Genomic DNA, 16,844 nt, shown 5'->3' with positions numbered 1-16,844 from the left:
CCCCTCCACCTCCACCCCCTTCCGCCCCACGAACCCTAACCCTAATCCCGTCGCCGCCGACGCCGCGGGACCGACCCAGCAGCCGCCACGCCGCGCCTCCGGCGTCCACCCTCCCCGGCTCCCCTCCTCGCGCGGCGCGCAGGGGCGCTAGGGTTTTCGTCATGGACCCGCGCCGCGCCCCCCCGCGCGGCGGGGGCGCCAACGGCGGCGGCGGCGGCGGGCTCTCCTACTCCGCGCTATTCAACCTCGAGGTAGCCGCTCTGTTCGCTGTGTGGTTCCGCTCTCTCTTTCGCTCGCCAAGTGGGTTTCTCTGCGCTTTAGGGGTTGTGTTGGATCGGGGCGCTGCGTGGTGGATGCAATTGGTGGGCTGCTGAGCTCGTTGTCGCTCGGTTTTGGGTTAATTCTCGTCTGGAGGGCTACTAACTTTTGTGGCCTTTTTTTCTCTGTGTAATTTAGTGGGCATTTTGTGCTGGAGACTCGTTTTTAGTTCGGGTGTTGGGGGCTGGCTAGAATTGGATTAATGCGTGTTGTTTGGCGGTGCTGTTCCAATAGTTTCTAGTGACTGATACTCAATGTTACTGTTTAATTGGTTTGGATTATAGCAATCGATTGCTGTAGTTAGTTTGCACTCTGCTGGTTTATTTCTAGTGTAAGCATTGGTATTAGTGCATTAAGGATTTGCGAGTTGTTGGGAAAGAGTGAAGGCTTGAAATGTGGGAGCAAGATTGTCAAGAGAAGTTTCAAACCAAAAAGGCATGTGATCAACTGGTGTGCTTATCGTCTTGTTTAACTTATGTCAACTGTCTTTGTTTGTGCGCGGTCATCATTTTTGTCAAAAGTTATAGTATTATATTCATTTCATATTTTTTAGCACAATTGCTCACCTAAGTCGTTGGTCTTAATGTAGTTATGCTATGTTTTGATTTACAGACCCCGTTTATTAGTTGCTTGGATCTATCCGTGCTCTTTTGCTATGCATTGTGTCATTGTGGTCTTCTTAGTTTGCAGTGTGTCAATTATCACTTTTTGCTATTGCTATTCTTGTATTCTCTAAACTCACTACTCGCACAAACTAGTTTTGCTTTGTGTTCTGTTCTTCTAAGCATTTGCAATCACGCATGGTAAACATTTTTTTACCACATGCATGTACTCTGATAGTTCTTTTCATGCTATCTCTTACATAGTTTTTGTCAGCAATTTTTTTTTTGCGGGGTTTGATTTTATGCAGTTTGGTAATCTTCTGATTTGTGCCTGCTAAGGGAATTTCGGGTCGTCATGCTAGAGTTGTTTAGTCATTCGCATTTTGTTTTATTGATCCATCATTTTATTATTCATGTAGTTTTATAGTTCCATATCTATCTATTTGATCTGTCATCTGTGTAGGCTCCTTAACCTTTTGGTGTCAGGTAGTCTAGAATTTCATAGAGTAACACTGCTGTTCTCTTAATTTTTTGAACTTCGTGAAGTAGACACGTCTTTCTGGCCTATTTATCTTACCAATGCCATTCTGATGATGGGTTGTACTGAAAATACTGTTGCAGCCTTTGCTGAACTTCAGGGTTCCTGTACCAGAAGATCTTGCCCGCTATGGGCATAGCAGCCCGAATGGGAGTGGAAGCAGCGAAGGTTGGCCACCTTTATCTTTACCTTTTGACCTTGCTCATTGTTTAAGAGTTGTTTTGAACTTGCTCATTGTTGAAATCCGTTGTGCAGCTTCAGTAGTTCTGTTACCCATTTGCCATGCTTCTTTGTGCACCATCTTTCTTATTCAACTTTTCCTTTTTAGGTCATGGATCTTTGTTGGATCAGTACAACGGTATAAATGATGCTTCCCATGGCCTGCATCGGAAGCGTAAAAGGCATCTGGATGGTGCTAGTGATGATGATGAGGCAGATGGATATAGTAACCGAATAACAGAGGAGCACTACCGTACAATGCTCAGTGAACATGTCCAGAAGTACAGGAGGTCAAAGTTCAAGGAGGGTGCTTTTGGTTCTGATCCTCCTCGTGTGGCAAGTCCCCAAATAAAAGACAAAAATGGTGGTAAAAAAACTATGAAGCACAGAAGCGATTTCAGGAATGTTGCAACATTGGATGAAGTAGAAGCCTCACATGAGTACAGTGGGATAGAATGTATTAAAACCCATGGTGGTTTTAATAAGCTTGTAGCGTCCCTTGATTCCACCTATTTAGATATGGGGGATAATATACGCTATTCAATTCCGGAGGGTTATGATAAGTTAGCATCATCCCTTAATCTGCCTGTTTCTTCTGATATACGCGTCGAGGAACACTTCTTAAAGGGCATGCTAGATTTGCGCACCCTAGCAGCAATGCTTGGTACTGACCAAAAGTTCGAGGCTTCCAATCGTGGTGGATTATCTGAACCTCTGCCACAGTTTGAATCTCTTCAGGAAAGGGTAAAGGTGCAGAAATTTTCTCTTCAAGTTACTGAGGACCCCTTTGCAATCCCAGAAGGAGCAGCTGGGAGAATACGGAGGTTTATTATATCAGAAGCTGGCAATTTGCAGGTTCATTATGTTAAAGTCTTGGAAAAAGGAGATACATATGAGGTTGGTCTTAGGCTCTTAGCTGATTTAATTTTATTTGCATTTCGTACATTCTGTATTTATTAACCATGGCCATATCATGAATGCAGATTATCGAGCGTAGCTTACCAAAGAAGCAAATAATAAAGAAGGAACCTTCTGTAATCGTGAAAGAAGAGGCCGAAAAAACTTACAAACTATGGCAGTCTCTTGCTACCAAAAGCATCCCAAAGCATCACAGGAATTTCAATGCTTTGCTGAAGAAACGGCAAGTAGATGCGAAGCGCTTCTCTGATAGTTGCCAACGGGAGGTATTTTACCCATCCATGTTGTTGCCCTGTACTGTAAAATTTTCATGTGCTCTTGCTTACAGTCTTGTTGTATGCATGTCTGAAATATCCAGGTAAAACTCAAAGTAAGCCGATCACTGAAACTGATGAGATGTGCTGCAATACGTACAAGGAAGCTGGCTAGGGATATGCTGATATTTTGGAAAAGAGTAGACAAAGAGCAGGTTTTCTTTTATCCCTTACCCTTGCTAAAACTTTTTTTTGCTTTCTTAATTCTTTTTATTATCTGTTCATTATTTGCATCAAGTTCGATATATATTCTCTCCCTTTAGTTGTCTTCAAAACAAGACACCTTCGGATTATGACACTCATGTTTTCCCCATCTTATCAGTATGAGTTAAGGAAAAAAGAAGAAAGAGAAGCTGCTGAAGCTTTGAAGCGTGAGGAGGAGCTACGTGAAGCAAAAAGACAGCAACAGAGGCTAAACTTTCTGCTTTCACAAACAGAGCTTTATAGTCATTTCATGCAAAACAAGACTGGTGCCTCAGCACCGCCTGATGAGGAAGATGTCCCTGATGAAGATGAGGAAGAAGATCCTGAGGAGGCTCAATTAAAGCGAGAGGCCTTGAGAGCAGCTCAGCATGCTGTCTCTCAACAAAAGATGAAGACAAATGCATTTGATAGTGAAATTGTGAGGCTTCGTCAGACTTCCGAGTCTGGTCTTCCAACTGATGATTCATCTAGCATGGACCCAAGCAAGATTGATTTATTACACCCGTAAGTTCTGTTTGAAAATTTTGGTTCAATATTTTAAACTATGAATGAGTTATCTAGAACTGATTGCTTTGCTGCTATCTTATTTTTAGTTCAACAATGCCTGAGAAGTCATCTGTGCAGACACCGGAGTTGTTTAAGGGTGTATTAAAAGAGTATCAGTTAAAGGGCTTACAGTGGCTGGTTAATTGTTATGAGCAGGTAAATTGTTAACAGCTGATGCATTCTGACCGTTTGGTATGAGTGTTCGGTTCACTTAATAATTTCGAATTGTTGCAGGGGTTGAATGGCATTCTTGCTGATGAGATGGGTCTTGGCAAAACCGTTCAGGCTATGGCATTCCTGTCTCATTTGGCTGAGGTTGGGAAATTTGTTTTTTAACCTAAAAGCTATCTTTCCACTAGTCAAGCTAGTGCTTGGTTATTGTAATACAACATGATTTATTTGACATTTGTGACCGATCCTGTAGCACACTAACCATTCGCTTGGGACATTGGTATATCACGCAGGACAAAAATATATGGGGCCCCTTTCTTGTGGTGGCTCCTGCATCTGTTGTGAATAATTGGGCTGAGGAGTTGATTAGATTCTGCCCTGACCTAAAGATACTTCCTTACTGGGGCCCAGAGAGGATAGTTCTCCGGAAGAATATCAACCCCAAGCGTCTTTATCGCAGGTAAGTTGCTGGCTAGGGCACAAACTTATGCAGGTGGCTCTTTTCCTCGAAAGGTCCATAACATGAATGTCTAATCATGTGACTTTTCTCTTTAACTCTACAGAGATGCTAGCTTCCACATTCTTATTACAAACTATCAGATACTTGTGAATGAAGAGAAGCTTTTGAGACGTGTTAAGTGGCAATACATGGTGCTGGATGAGGCCCAGGCTATAAAAAGTTCAAGCAGGTGACTCTACACGTTTTTTAAATAAAAAAATCCTCCAATTCATGCCAACCTTCATTGGTTTATTCTGGAATTCTCCTATATACCTCCCTTGCTTGACAAATTGCGTCGCTCTGCTGCAGCCAGCGCTGGAAGACATTGCTGAGCTTTAACTGTAGAAATCGTTTGCTGCTCACTGGGACACCGATACAGAATAATATGGCTGAGTTATGGGCACTTCTTCATTTCATCATGCCCACACTATTTGACAGCCATGAACAATTCAACGAGTGGTTCTCAAAGGGGTACCTATCTTTGCTGTAGTTCTACCTTTATTATGTCCATCCTTAAGACTTGCTGACGATATTTTTGGCTTGCCAGTATTGAGGGTCATGCTGAGCATGGGGGAGCTTTGAATGAACATCAGCTTAGTCGACTGGTAAGATGTGGTCATACTGTTTCTATTGTTTTTATTGATTTTTTTTTTTTGGGGGGGGGGGTTTGGTACAATTTGTTATCCTTGTAAGATTATAATGACACTTCTCCATTTCTATAGCATGCAATTTTGAAGCCCTTTATGCTGCGCCGGGTTAAGATTGATGTCATCGCTGAAATGACCAAAAAGAAAGAAGAAATTGTCCCCTGCAAATTGAGTTCTCGTCAGCAAGTCTTCTATCAAGCCATAAAAAATAAGATATCTCTTAATGAGCTGCTTGATGGAAGTCGCGGCAATCTAAATGATAAGAAGTTACTTAGCCTGATGAATATTGTCATGCAGCTACGGAAGGTAGTATATATCCATAATACTTTTCTCACTTTTGATCATGTGGAAAATCATTTATATGAACCCAACTGTCCAAAAGTAATTCCTTCCCTAATGTAAATTTAGCTAAATTTGGCTCTCTCTCTCTTTTTTTTCTTCTGTTTGTAACTGGATGCTCTTCCTCTGCAGGTCTGCAATCACCCGGAGCTGTTTGAGCGCAATGAGGGAAGTTCTTACTTTTACTTTGCTGATATCCCAAACTCACTTCTCTCTCCCCCGTTTGGGGAATTACAAGATGTATATTATGCCGGCAAGAGAAATCCTATAACGTTTGAGGTATAGTTTCTGTTTATCTTTGCCTTTGTTTTTTATTGGACATGCAGTTTACAACCTCCCGCATATATTTCCATGAGCACAAACAATATGCTAATATCTATCTACCACAATCTTCTCAGATTCCAAAGTTAGTGTATGAGGGAATCATCCGCAACATGGAAATTTCTGGAAACGGCTGTGGATTTCGGAGTGGATATTTGAACAGGCTGTTTAATATATTTTTGCCCAGCAATATCCATTGTTCAGCCATTCCAGAAGCTAGTTCATCAGATGTGTCTGTTCTATCATCTGGTGTATTTGGCTTTACGCGTTTATCAAATATATCCCCAGTTGAAGCTTCCTTCTTGGCCACTTCTTCATTGTTTGAGAGACTAGCATTTTTAGCAATGCAATTGAATAGGAACTACACTGATGAAATTATGGATGCATTCATTGATTCAGAAGGTCCTGATGTCTTTAGTCAGAATGATTCCACAAGCATTCGTGCAGTTGCTCGATTGCTTTCTTCTACAAAGACCAAACCCAGTTTTCTTAGAACAAAGATTGGAACTGGCCCAGGTGATTGCCCATATGAAGCACTGGTGCTTTCTCATCATGACAGGCTTGCATCGAACATAAGGCTTCTTCGTTCAGCATATGCTTTTATTCCGCCAGCTAGAGCACCGCCTGTGAGTCCATTTGTCCTATCCATGTTGGTTTCTTTTGGATAGTGCATTGCATGAGGTCATCAGTGTGTGATCATCTCTGAATACATTTTAGCTCTAATGTTAAAAGTTTGTAACCTCCAAGTAGTAGTTGTTATTACTAAATCTATCTGTTTTATCAAATATTGCCAGTGTTCATTAACACCTCCCCCCTCCCCTCCCCTTTGCCAGATAAATGTTTGGTGTGCCGATAGAAATTTTGCCTACAAGTTCACCGATGAGATGCATGATCCTTGGGCCAAGAAACTGTTCCTGGGATTTGCTCGTACTTCCGAGTTCAATGGTCCTAGACAACCAGCTGGTCTCCATCCTCTGATACAAGAACTACATACTGATTTGCCCATACTTGAGCCGATGCTGCAGCTACCCTATAGGATATTTGGGTCTTCTCCGCCGATGAGTAATTTTGATCCAGCTAAAATGCTCACTGTAAGTTTTCATCACTTCTATTGTGTTATGCTGCATATTGTTGTTTATGTTTATTTTTTTACCTGCATATATTCATCACCCTTTTAGGGCCTGTTTGGATATTTGGTTCAATTCCTTAGATTAGTTAAATTTGAACAAAACATTGTTTTTAGAAGAAACCCCCATCCAATGTTCCAAATGGAGGTCTGAAGTTATCATTTAAATCAATGTGGATTTGAGGTGCCTTTCGAACTGCTTAGATTGTTAGAACATTTGAACTCCTTAGCATAAATGCCCTCATCTCTGTATTTGTTCCACCTTCCTTTAGTAATTTTGGTACCTTGTTACTAATATGGAGTGCTTAATGACAGGATTCTGGGAAGCTCCACACCTTAGATATGCTATTACGGCGCCTTCGAGCTGAAGGTCATCGTGTGCTCCTTTTTGCTCAGATGACTAAAATGTTGGACATCCTTGAGGTATTACTTGTTTCTTTATGCATTCCAGTTCTTGTTAAAGTACAACTCTTTGGACAAAATTGCAGATAGAATTCCAAGGAGTAGTTCAGTTGAATAAATTGAATGAGAACTAATATCTTGATACATTTAATTGATAGATAATCATGCAAATTACATTTTTTTGGGATCATTCCATGTTGCATAGGACTCAACAGAAATTAGTACTACCTCTGTTCTTAAATATACGACACCATTGACTTTTTCATTGGTTTGACTATTCGTCTTGTCTACAAATATTTATGCAAATAGATAAATCTACGAGCTATCTTTTGTAGGATAAAGTCAATAATTCATATACCTTTTGTAGCTAAAGGTTACATAACCATGTGTATCCTAATGATGTTTAGAAGCATGGTAGCTGATTTGGTTTCCACTATCTCTAATACCAACATTTTGAATTGGCTAAGGAGCTGAAAATAGACTTCTAAATATTTCAGCAAAGTTGAAAACCCTACCAGCAAAATGATATGTCTGTCCATTATTCGTGAAGAAAGTACTTTTGAGTCTGGTACACTAAAGTTTCATCCTTCTAATTATGATAATTATATGTTTTTTATTTCAGGATTACATGAATTTCAGAAAATTCAAGTACTTCAGACTTGATGGGTCTTCTGCAATCTCGGACCGTCGTGACATGGTCCGAGATTTCCAGAATAGGTAAATGTATTAATGGTTAGGTGGCAAGTTGAACTGCTGCAATAAGATGATATAACCTTGTTGAATCATGGCCTTAACCAATGTTTTCTTCTCTGTAGGAATGATGTATTTGTTTTCTTGTTAAGCACAAGAGCTGGCGGGCTTGGTATAAATTTGACCGCTGCTGATACAGTTATTTTTTATGAAATTGACTGGAATCCAACTCAAGATCAGCAGGCAATGGATAGAACACACAGACTTGGTCAGACAAAAGAGGTAACTGAAACTTCAGTTCCTGCTAACTTTATTTCCTTGACTACCATTTTTATGTTTTTGAATGATCATTGAACTTCCTTTAGGACACTTTTTACCATGAAAAACATTAGTGCTTCAGATATTTGACTAACCGCTGTATGATATTATTTTACGATTAGCTTGTTTCACATTTAAAAAGTTAGATTGCGTGAGGTGTTTAACTCTTGTGTCCACTTTTAGTCATCATTCCTTCCATTCAGTTTATATTGGAAGTATCCACCACTCTATCTTGCTGTTTTTGCCCTAGAGTGCATTGTTCTAAAAGGCAAGCATGGACTGAATAATACACATACTCTGTCTAGATAGACGATTTTAACAAAGTCAGACTTAACTGTTAATCCTGTCAAATCTTACAATAGCATTCCAAAGCATATCTTTTAGCAAATATTTGTTGTCTCGGATATTGATGCGATCTGCAAAGCTTATATTTGAATGCTTTCCTGTTGTAATATGCTTATAAAACCTGACAAAGTGATGAAGGTATTCTTCGAGGAAAATTTATACATGGTTTTCACGTTTTTCAATGTATATGTGCTTAAAAGGGTATATAGATCGTCAATTTTTGGAAGTTTGATGTCCAAACAAGAAGTATTTGCGACCAGTAGCTGTTCTAGACTTGATATAGGGGCTTTGATGAACTGAATCTATTTAATTCATTGGTTGTCACTTTTCACCTTTAAGCATTTCATTGTAATAAAGATCAGTTATATAGGAATTGAACGTTTGAAAGAGAGCACTGTCGTTACTCATTAGTCGATAACTAGGTTTCCCTCAATTTATCCTATAATAACGACGGTAGTAGCATAGTGGACTCAATGTCTTAAGTGTAGTACTTGATTTGCAGCCAGCATTATTGTAATGTTGAGGTTCCAATTTGGGTTACAACATTGCAATGTTGCAAACTATAGTTCCGAATCTAGGGCCTGTTTGGACTTTGGATGGAGGATTTATATCAAACCCCCATGATTTAATTCCCTAGAGCAATCATCCTTATCAAAGTCCTCTTAGCTTGTTTGGAAGAGGGGTTCTGCTCCAGAAAGTTTTACAAATTAACTGGTAACATAGAAGCAGCGAGTCTGTTGGTGCTACCTGGCAAACTGTTGACTGTAACCATTTGTATTCTCGACTGTTTCTGGAACCAAATTTCTTTGTTGTTTGTGGGAATACATTTTATAATAGCTCAATTCCTTATATTTTCTTTGAAATATGCAATTTTAGGTAACTGTGTATAGACTTATATGCAAAGATACTATTGAGGAGAAAATATTGCAAAGAGCAAAGCAGAAAAATGCAGTGCAAGAGTTGGTCATGAAGGGGAAACATGTCCAGGACGATCATTTGATGAGACAAGAGGATGTTGTTTCATTACTTCTTGATGACACACAAATTGCACATAAGTTGAAAGAAATATCCATGCAGGTAACTTTACAGTATCATTTCCCTTTTTTTGTCACTACACCTGTAGCACATACCCTTCGTAAACTCTACCTGTCCGTTAGACTTATTTATGAAAATACTGGTCTGCGTCCCTTGAAACAATGGCTTCTAGAACCAACTTCTTTTTAGTGTATAATGCCATTTTCCCCTCTTTTTGTCAAAAAAGTTATATTTAAATTCAATGGGAAAGTCTTGTGAGAATATTTTTTTCCCCTCTCCATTTACCCTTTTAGGCAAAGGATCGACAAAAGAAAAGACGAGCGAAGGGCATCAAGGTCGACAAAGAAGGAGATTTAACACTAGAGGACTTGGATGATGCTACTGCAGAAGCTGTAGATCAAGATAACGCAACCAACAAAAAGGTACATGTGTGAAATACATTTGAAGCTACATCATATCCCTCTGAAGAGTCATTATTCTTTTTTGATCTGTGTACCTGCGGTCTCCTGAGCATTCTTCATTTGTGAATACACATGGATGCAAATCACTGACACAATAATTTATGCAGGCTTAAAATTTAAATTTAGTATATAAGAAAACATTTAAAAATTCAATTTTGTGTGACTACAATTTCTATGGTTGGAAAACTTATATGGGGTTTTGTTTTGGGCTATTTCCGTTGATCTTGACTTGCACATATGATAACATATGATTGCTGTATTTGTGCAATATCAATGCAAATTGAGAGCAAAGCTCTAAACTGAAATACTTGGCTTGAGAACTCTTTGCTACTTTGAATTTCTTGTATTTGCCTTCATGAGCTTGCATCTTGATGTTATATTGGGCTGGCTTAGCTCGCAATCCAAGCCTACTGTTGTATTGGACTCTCTGCTTATAAACATCTTGTATTGTTAACTGAGTGTGCAAAAAGCATCAAACGTCAAATTAGTCTTCATATTTTTATTTGCCACCTTGTTTATCCATCACTTAGATTATTTGTTTGGTCTTGTCGTATAAGCCCTGCTCACTCATTGAAGTGTTTATTAAAATATTTCTAGAAAAAGAGCTCACACAAGAAACATTCGAGGACACATGATAATGACAATGTGGACAAGAACGGAGAGGCCCCTACAGGAGGTGATCTTACAGGGAGTGGTCACGCAGAAAATGAACAAATTGCTGAACCAAGGCCTAAAAGATCAAAAAGGCTGATGAAGGGCATGAGTGATGATAAGGAACCAGCTGCTGCTGCTGATCATGAGAAACCAGCAGATGAAGTGGAAAATCACACAGGCCATGAATATGATGATACAGAAGAGGTGCAAGACGGAGTGAAATCTACTGAATGAGAAGATGACAACCTTGGATGCTAAATGGCAAGAAGAGAATAATTTATCACGCTGAGCTTGGGCATCAGAAATGGGTGCAGATCTGGAGCCTTCTGTGGTCAAGAAAGTATTTAACCGCACACCTCCCATAAGGAAATCAGCAAAATCGGTGATTTCGTCATCAGTGCGGTGGCAATAAGCTCACGAAGGTTGCCTTTTAAAGGCAAAGGGGTTGCCCTCCAGAGGTTTGCATGCAGTCTGCTCTGCAGTATTCATTGTGCTGGCTGTGACCATTGTGTACATAAGCATGAGAGATGATCCAGTGACCAGCACGCATATAAATAATTTTGTGTAAAGAGCGTAGCTATCTGTATTGATCATAGTTTTCGTGTTGATAACTAAAGAAAAGGAGCACGGCTGGAAACATCTGCCGTGGAGTTTGAACGTGTCTGATCATTTCTGACCGTGCAGGCATGCATGCTAATGGTAACTTTCTCTGTAGCGCATAGATATTTGTACCTGAAAGAAGACGCAGCGAATAGTATGTGTTTTTGTCGAGCAGACTGTTATATGCATGTGCATCTGTCAAAACGCCTAACCAATTCATGTCGACCATACGTTCTATGCCAGTGCATCTTCTGTCAAACGCCTAACCGAAAAGAGGGAACACTGTATTTTTCATTGGGGATTTCCTGGAATAAAATGTTTGCATCTTCCTTGGATTCCTTGTGCGGTATATCCAATCAGTTAGAATTCATGTTCAAGAGGGTCTTTATCCTTTATATGGAAATCCAGGCGAGGGGTGAGTTCCCTTAACTGATGACTTAAAAAGTAGGGTAAAACGATATCTAAACCACCTTCAAAAATCATGAATCTTTTTTAGTGATAAAACAAATGAAAACGAATCTATTTTTCTTAAAAAGCAAACATGTACCTTAATAGTGTTAAAATTAAAATTCACTAGTAATTTTTTTCCCTTAATATTTTAAAGTATTTTGGTGTCATAATAATTCACATATTCCTCAAGAGTACTCGAATTTGGGTAATGTTGATTTGGGTCCCTTTTGGCCTCTTCTACGTGCCACCCCTGCCCATGCTTGATTTTTTATGAGAATTTCATTTATTTGGGTTCGTTTGCTTGGGCTGCGTTGTTTTTCTATAAGAACTATGTAGGTGTGTGTAAATTAGTCTAAGAACTTGTAATCTTATTAATCCGATACAAGAAATTGTTACTTTGGTGTGTATACTGTTCAAATCCCGCTACGTTGCGTGTTTGTCTACGGTGGACAATGAGGTGGCTGGCTGAGTCGCGGCATGGCTTGTCAGAAACATGGGTCGTGGCGTGGCTCGCCAGAAACATGGTTCGCGGCTCGGCTCGGCTCAGCTTGTTGGTTTGACATGATTGATAGGAAATGTAACTTTGGATATTATGAAATACACATGGTGTGTCTGTTTATAAATCTGGAATGAGATGAAATACATAGTGTGTTGGATATTACGAAGTAGACATGCTCTTTTGATTGTTTATCAATATGGAACGATAGGTACGTGTATAAAAAAAATAAGGATTTTGACATAATGCAATTTAGTCTATAATATTTGTAGAAGCACCAATGTAATGTGCATTAGAATCCGAAATTATTTCAAAACTATTTTCATTCTTAAATCTGAAACGTGCAATAGAAAATGTTTTCATAGCTGAGCTCATCCATGCATCAACAACCCCGCCTGCCCACATCATGGTCCACCGTGGATAAATACGCGACGTGGCGGGATTTGGACCGTGTATGCACCAAAATGACAAGTTCTTGCATCAGATTAATCAGATTACAAGTTCTTGGACCAATTTGCTCGCACATGCATGGTTCTTGTATTTCTAATGCAATTTACTCTTTTTCTAGAGAGTGCAAGGCATAGGAAGACATACAATGCTCATACACTTCTATAGTCTCTCGCTCATTCTTGTGTGATTTGAGTATATTGAGTATATGTGCTCTAAATTTATCAAAGACATATAAGACCAAGCATGGAGCGGATACATGTCCTCCAAATAGAGCAAGAAAACTAAGAAATGGACGGGGACATTATTGCTACTCTATGTGAGTGAGCATGCACCACTTTTTACAAACATACAATTTGTTAGAATGACACATTGGTAATGTTAGAGCATCAATTTAGTAAAATATTTTATTTACTCTTAGAGGTATTTGATTTTTGTAAAGACCACATTGCTGACTCGCTAGCTGTTTTTGAAAACGAGTTGATTTGGTTAAGTTTGCAAATACTGGATGGGTATTTACAATAAAATTAAGTTGGTGGGTGGGTATTTGCAACAAAATGACTTATGGGAGGCAATGTCAAACTTGGAGCTATTTATGGGAGTGTTTATACAATTTTACCTAGTAGTTTACCCCATTTCAGAACTGAAATAGGATTTAAATCCATATTGTCTAGCTATTAGGGAGCAACACTTCGATTCAGAAAGAAACATATCAGTTATATTTCGTTAACCAGCTTTTGAAAACTCTTATCTATAATCCACTAGACACCACCACAATTTTATTTCGTGTGAATGAGCTAATATCCTTCCAACATCTCTCCACTTATACATGGAAAGTATCTAAACCAACAAGCTTGTAAATATGATCCACAGAGAACACATTTTACATAGCACGAGAGGGAGCACATGCATATCCAAAGTTAGGAAACCCAGAATAGAAGCAGCGAAGAAACAACAAAAACATGCCGAATTTCTTCATTGTCTCCGGGTATTTGTTCCCCAGTTCTCCCTCCATTGCCATGCACTCGACCAGAGCCTCTATCCCTTAGCCACCACCTCCTCGATCGAAGCCTTTTCGCCGCTACACCCATCTCCCTCCCACTACTGAAAAACTGAGCATTGGTCCTAACCCTTAGTACCAGTTGGTTTCTGATCTGGTACTAATGTGAGCAGCAATACTGAGTCTAACAGCTAGTTCCCTAAGAGCCCCTCGTGACCCTCTTTAGTACCGATTGGGAGCTCCAACCGGTACTAAAGGCCCTCAGGCACATTAGTACCGGGTGGAGGCTCTACCCGCTACTAATGGGTGACCTTTAGTACCGGTATGAGCTCCCAACCTTTAGTACCTTGTCGCCCCATCCGCCTTATCCACTTCCCCCGTACCAGCTCCCGTCCTCTCTCTTTTCCCCATATCTTCCTCTCTCTCTCTCTCTCTCCTCTCTCTGCACCGCTACCTGGATCCCATCCTCCTCTAGCGTGGCAGGCCGAAGGTGCGAGGCTGCTACCCCTCCCCTCCCCCCTCCGCTCGCCCCTCACTAGCGGTGAGGAGAGGCGGTGGGGCGAGGTGTGAAGGCAGCGCTGGGCAAGGCGGCAGCCAGAGGATGCGGCGCAGGATGAGGAGCAGTGGTGCGGGTGGAGGATGCGGCGCAGGACGAGGAGTGATGGTGCAGGTGGAGGATGCGGCATCCGGCGCAGGGGAGCCGTAGGGTAAAGGCACAGTGGGCCGACAAGGTAAGGGGCCTCACCCTCTCTCTCTGTGATGGGGCAAGGGCGGCGGCCTCTCTCTTTCTCGGCGACAGGCCAAGAGTGGCAACAGGAGGCAAGGGTAGTGACGGGGGCAAGGGTGGCGGCGGGAGGCCCAACGCCGACCCGCTGGCTTAGGTGAGTAGGAATGGTGGCCGGCCGGGAAGAAGGGGTGGCCGCCGGGTCGCGGGGAAGGGGCAGCCGGCGCTGACGAGGCGCGGTGGCGGGGCAGCCGGGCGCGGCCGGCGGGATGCAGGGCTGGGTGCCATTAATTTTTTTTATTTTTTAATACCTCTTAGTACCGGTTATTTAAACGGATACTAAAGGCCCCCTTTAGTACCAAAGTAGCAATACCGGTTGCACAATCGGTATTAAATGGAGGTTAGAAACTGATACTGAAGACGCTTTCCCAGTAGTGTCCCTCTGTGTTCTAACTTCTAACAAAGTAACAATGGCTTACTACCACATAACAGATCATGACGATGTCCCCGGTTTCTGCCACCGGAGATCCTCGAGGACATCGGCGTTGCCATCAAAACCGATGAGCTGCAACACCTGGCTGTCGTCGAGGAAGGGGAACGGACGGGGAAGGGGAGTGGACCGTGGGTGAGATAAGATCGAGTGTGGAATGGATAAGGGTGAGACACGGGCCAGTAATGGGTCGGTCGTTAGTTTCATGTCGGGTCGTGCCGCCTGTCAGGCCTAGGCGACGGCCCACGCCCGGCACAAGGCATCGGACCGGGCCAGTCCTAGCCCGAAGAGGTACGGGCTGGGCCGGGCTTGGGATGGGCCAAAAAGCGGGACTTCGTGCCGGTCTATCGGGCTGCGGGCTGCATGTACATCTATATTCCACAGGTTCACCCTACCGGCGCCGCCGCGTCGCCCAGGCGCCCAGCCCAGGTCCTCAAGGATCTCGCCTGTTCGAACGGGGGGAGCACAGAGCTCTCGCCGCCGTTTCGTCGATCACCGGTTCGTGATGCAGTTAGATACCGTAAAAAGCTCCATTCGTCCATTGCCATGGATCTTTATCTCTAATCCATTAGCAGATTGGCTTACCCAGGAGGGAGATGGCGAAGAGGTCTAAGAACAGGAGGCGGAGAAACCAGGCGGCGGCCAGGCTCACCGACGATCTCATTGTGCAGATACTGTCGCGGCTGCCCGTCAAATCGCTCTGTCGCTGCAAGTGCGTCTCCACTCGCTGGCGCGGCCTCATCTCCCACCCCGACCACCGCAGGAGGCTCCCCCAGACCCTCGCCGGCTTATTCTACATCACCGAGAACCCCGGGCGTTTCCCCGCAGAAGCTCGTCATTTCACCAATATCTGGGACTGGGAGAGACGCCGCCAGTCTCCTCCTCTTATCTGCCCCTCTTTGTCCTTCATACCCGGCCACGAGCACATTAGCATACAGGACTCCTGCAATGGCCTTCTTCTCTGCCGTCGCCCCGAGAGCACTTCCTTCGACGTGTTCTGCTACGTAGTGTGCAATCCAGCTACTGAGAGTTGGGTTGTCTTGCCGCACTCAGGCTCCGGTGGCAAGTTCCGCGCTGCTTGGTTGGGTTTCGATCCTGCTGTTTCCTCGCACTTCCATGTCTTTGAATTTGTGGACAAGTACCATGGATTAGTGGCAGGGATGGAGATCTACTCGTCCCAAACTGGATCATGGAGTTACAAGGAAAGTCAATGGAACTTCCGTACTAGCATACTTGGTGATGAAAGTGGTGTATTTTTCAACGGTCTTCTGCATCTCGTCATTGCTCAGTTTGCGATAGTGGCTGTAGACGTGGAGGGGGAGAAATGGTGGATGGCCACGTCGCCAGAACATGTGAATCCTATGTTTGGTTGGGATCCTGGTTTTGTTGGTCGATACCAAGGCCGCTTGTGCTATATAAATCAGGATGATTATGATAATTACATGTCAATCTGGGTTCTTGAGAACTATGCTACAGAGGACTGGATATTGAAGCATCGCGTCAGCATTCGACGGCTGACTGAAAAGATAATTACTCCACCCAGTAACTACCATGTCATTACAATTCATCCAGATTGCAATTGGATTCTCTATGCTGCTGGCTGGGACCAAACTTTAATGGTATATGATGTTGATCATGAGGAAGTGCATGTCATACGAAATCTCGGGTCAGACTCCTCAGTGCCATATATTCCATATGTTCCGCTGTACTCAGGATCATTGAAAGATGGGCACTGATAGTGTGACTGTACAACAGCTGGATCATTGCTGAAAAGCAACAGTTTGGGAGAATTTATTTGAGCTTGGTGGTAGTTCTTATTTACACCTGGGATTTTTCCAAGATCGTTTTTTATCCAATGATGGTTTATTAGTACGGATATATTGTAATAAGCTAGCTTTGCATAAGGTACTTATTCAGTGAATTTAATTACACTACTTATTCTATTTAGTGATATTTGTTGATGATGTCTT

General features: G+C 42.2%; 2 protein-coding genes across 2 annotated transcripts; both read left to right on the top strand.

The window, feature by feature from the left end:
• LOC101786715 (DNA helicase INO80) lies at positions 1–11,455 on the top strand. Its single transcript, XM_004984301.4, has 22 exons — positions 1–251; positions 1,542–1,626; positions 1,787–2,574; positions 2,661–2,861; positions 2,954–3,064; positions 3,232–3,617; positions 3,707–3,815; positions 3,894–3,974; positions 4,124–4,290; positions 4,394–4,519; positions 4,639–4,800; positions 4,877–4,934; positions 5,052–5,282; positions 5,448–5,594; positions 5,714–6,262; positions 6,470–6,727; positions 7,078–7,185; positions 7,787–7,881; positions 7,980–8,136; positions 9,394–9,594; positions 9,846–9,974; positions 10,611–11,455. Exons 1-22 carry the CDS (start codon positions 162–164, stop codon positions 10,899–10,901), a joined length of 4,530 nt encoding a protein of 1,509 aa, XP_004984358.1. The 5' UTR covers positions 1–161; the 3' UTR covers positions 10,902–11,455.
• A 4,015-nt stretch (positions 11,456–15,470) lies between these two features.
• LOC101780549 (F-box protein At5g07610) lies at positions 15,471–16,610 on the top strand. Its single transcript, XM_004986928.1, has one exon. It carries the CDS (start codon positions 15,471–15,473, stop codon positions 16,608–16,610), a length of 1,140 nt encoding a protein of 379 aa, XP_004986985.1.
• Positions 16,611–16,844: the final 234 nt, after the last annotated feature.

Source organism: Setaria italica, chromosome IX (genome assembly GCF_000263155.2).
Source record: "Setaria italica strain Yugu1 chromosome IX, Setaria_italica_v2.0, whole genome shotgun sequence".
Lineage (NCBI taxonomy): Eukaryota > Viridiplantae > Streptophyta > Magnoliopsida > Poales > Poaceae > Setaria > Setaria italica.
The sequence above is the reverse complement of the archived record's forward strand: the minus strand, read 5'-3'. Positions and strand labels throughout refer to the sequence as shown.

Coding starts and splice junctions, on each gene's coding strand:
- LOC101786715 (XM_004984301.4), top strand. CDS start 162: ATGGACCCGCGCCGCGCCCCCCCGCGCGGCGGGGGCGCCAACGGCGGC. Junction 3,816..3,893: donor TGGTTAATTGTTATGAGCAG/GTAAATTGTTAA, acceptor GAATTGTTGCAG/GGGTTGAATGGCATTCTTGC. Junction 9,595..9,845: donor TGAAAGAAATATCCATGCAG/GTAACTTTACAG, acceptor TTACCCTTTTAG/GCAAAGGATCGACAAAAGAA.
- LOC101780549 (XM_004986928.1), top strand. CDS start 15,471: ATGGCGAAGAGGTCTAAGAACAGGAGGCGGAGAAACCAGGCGGCGGCC.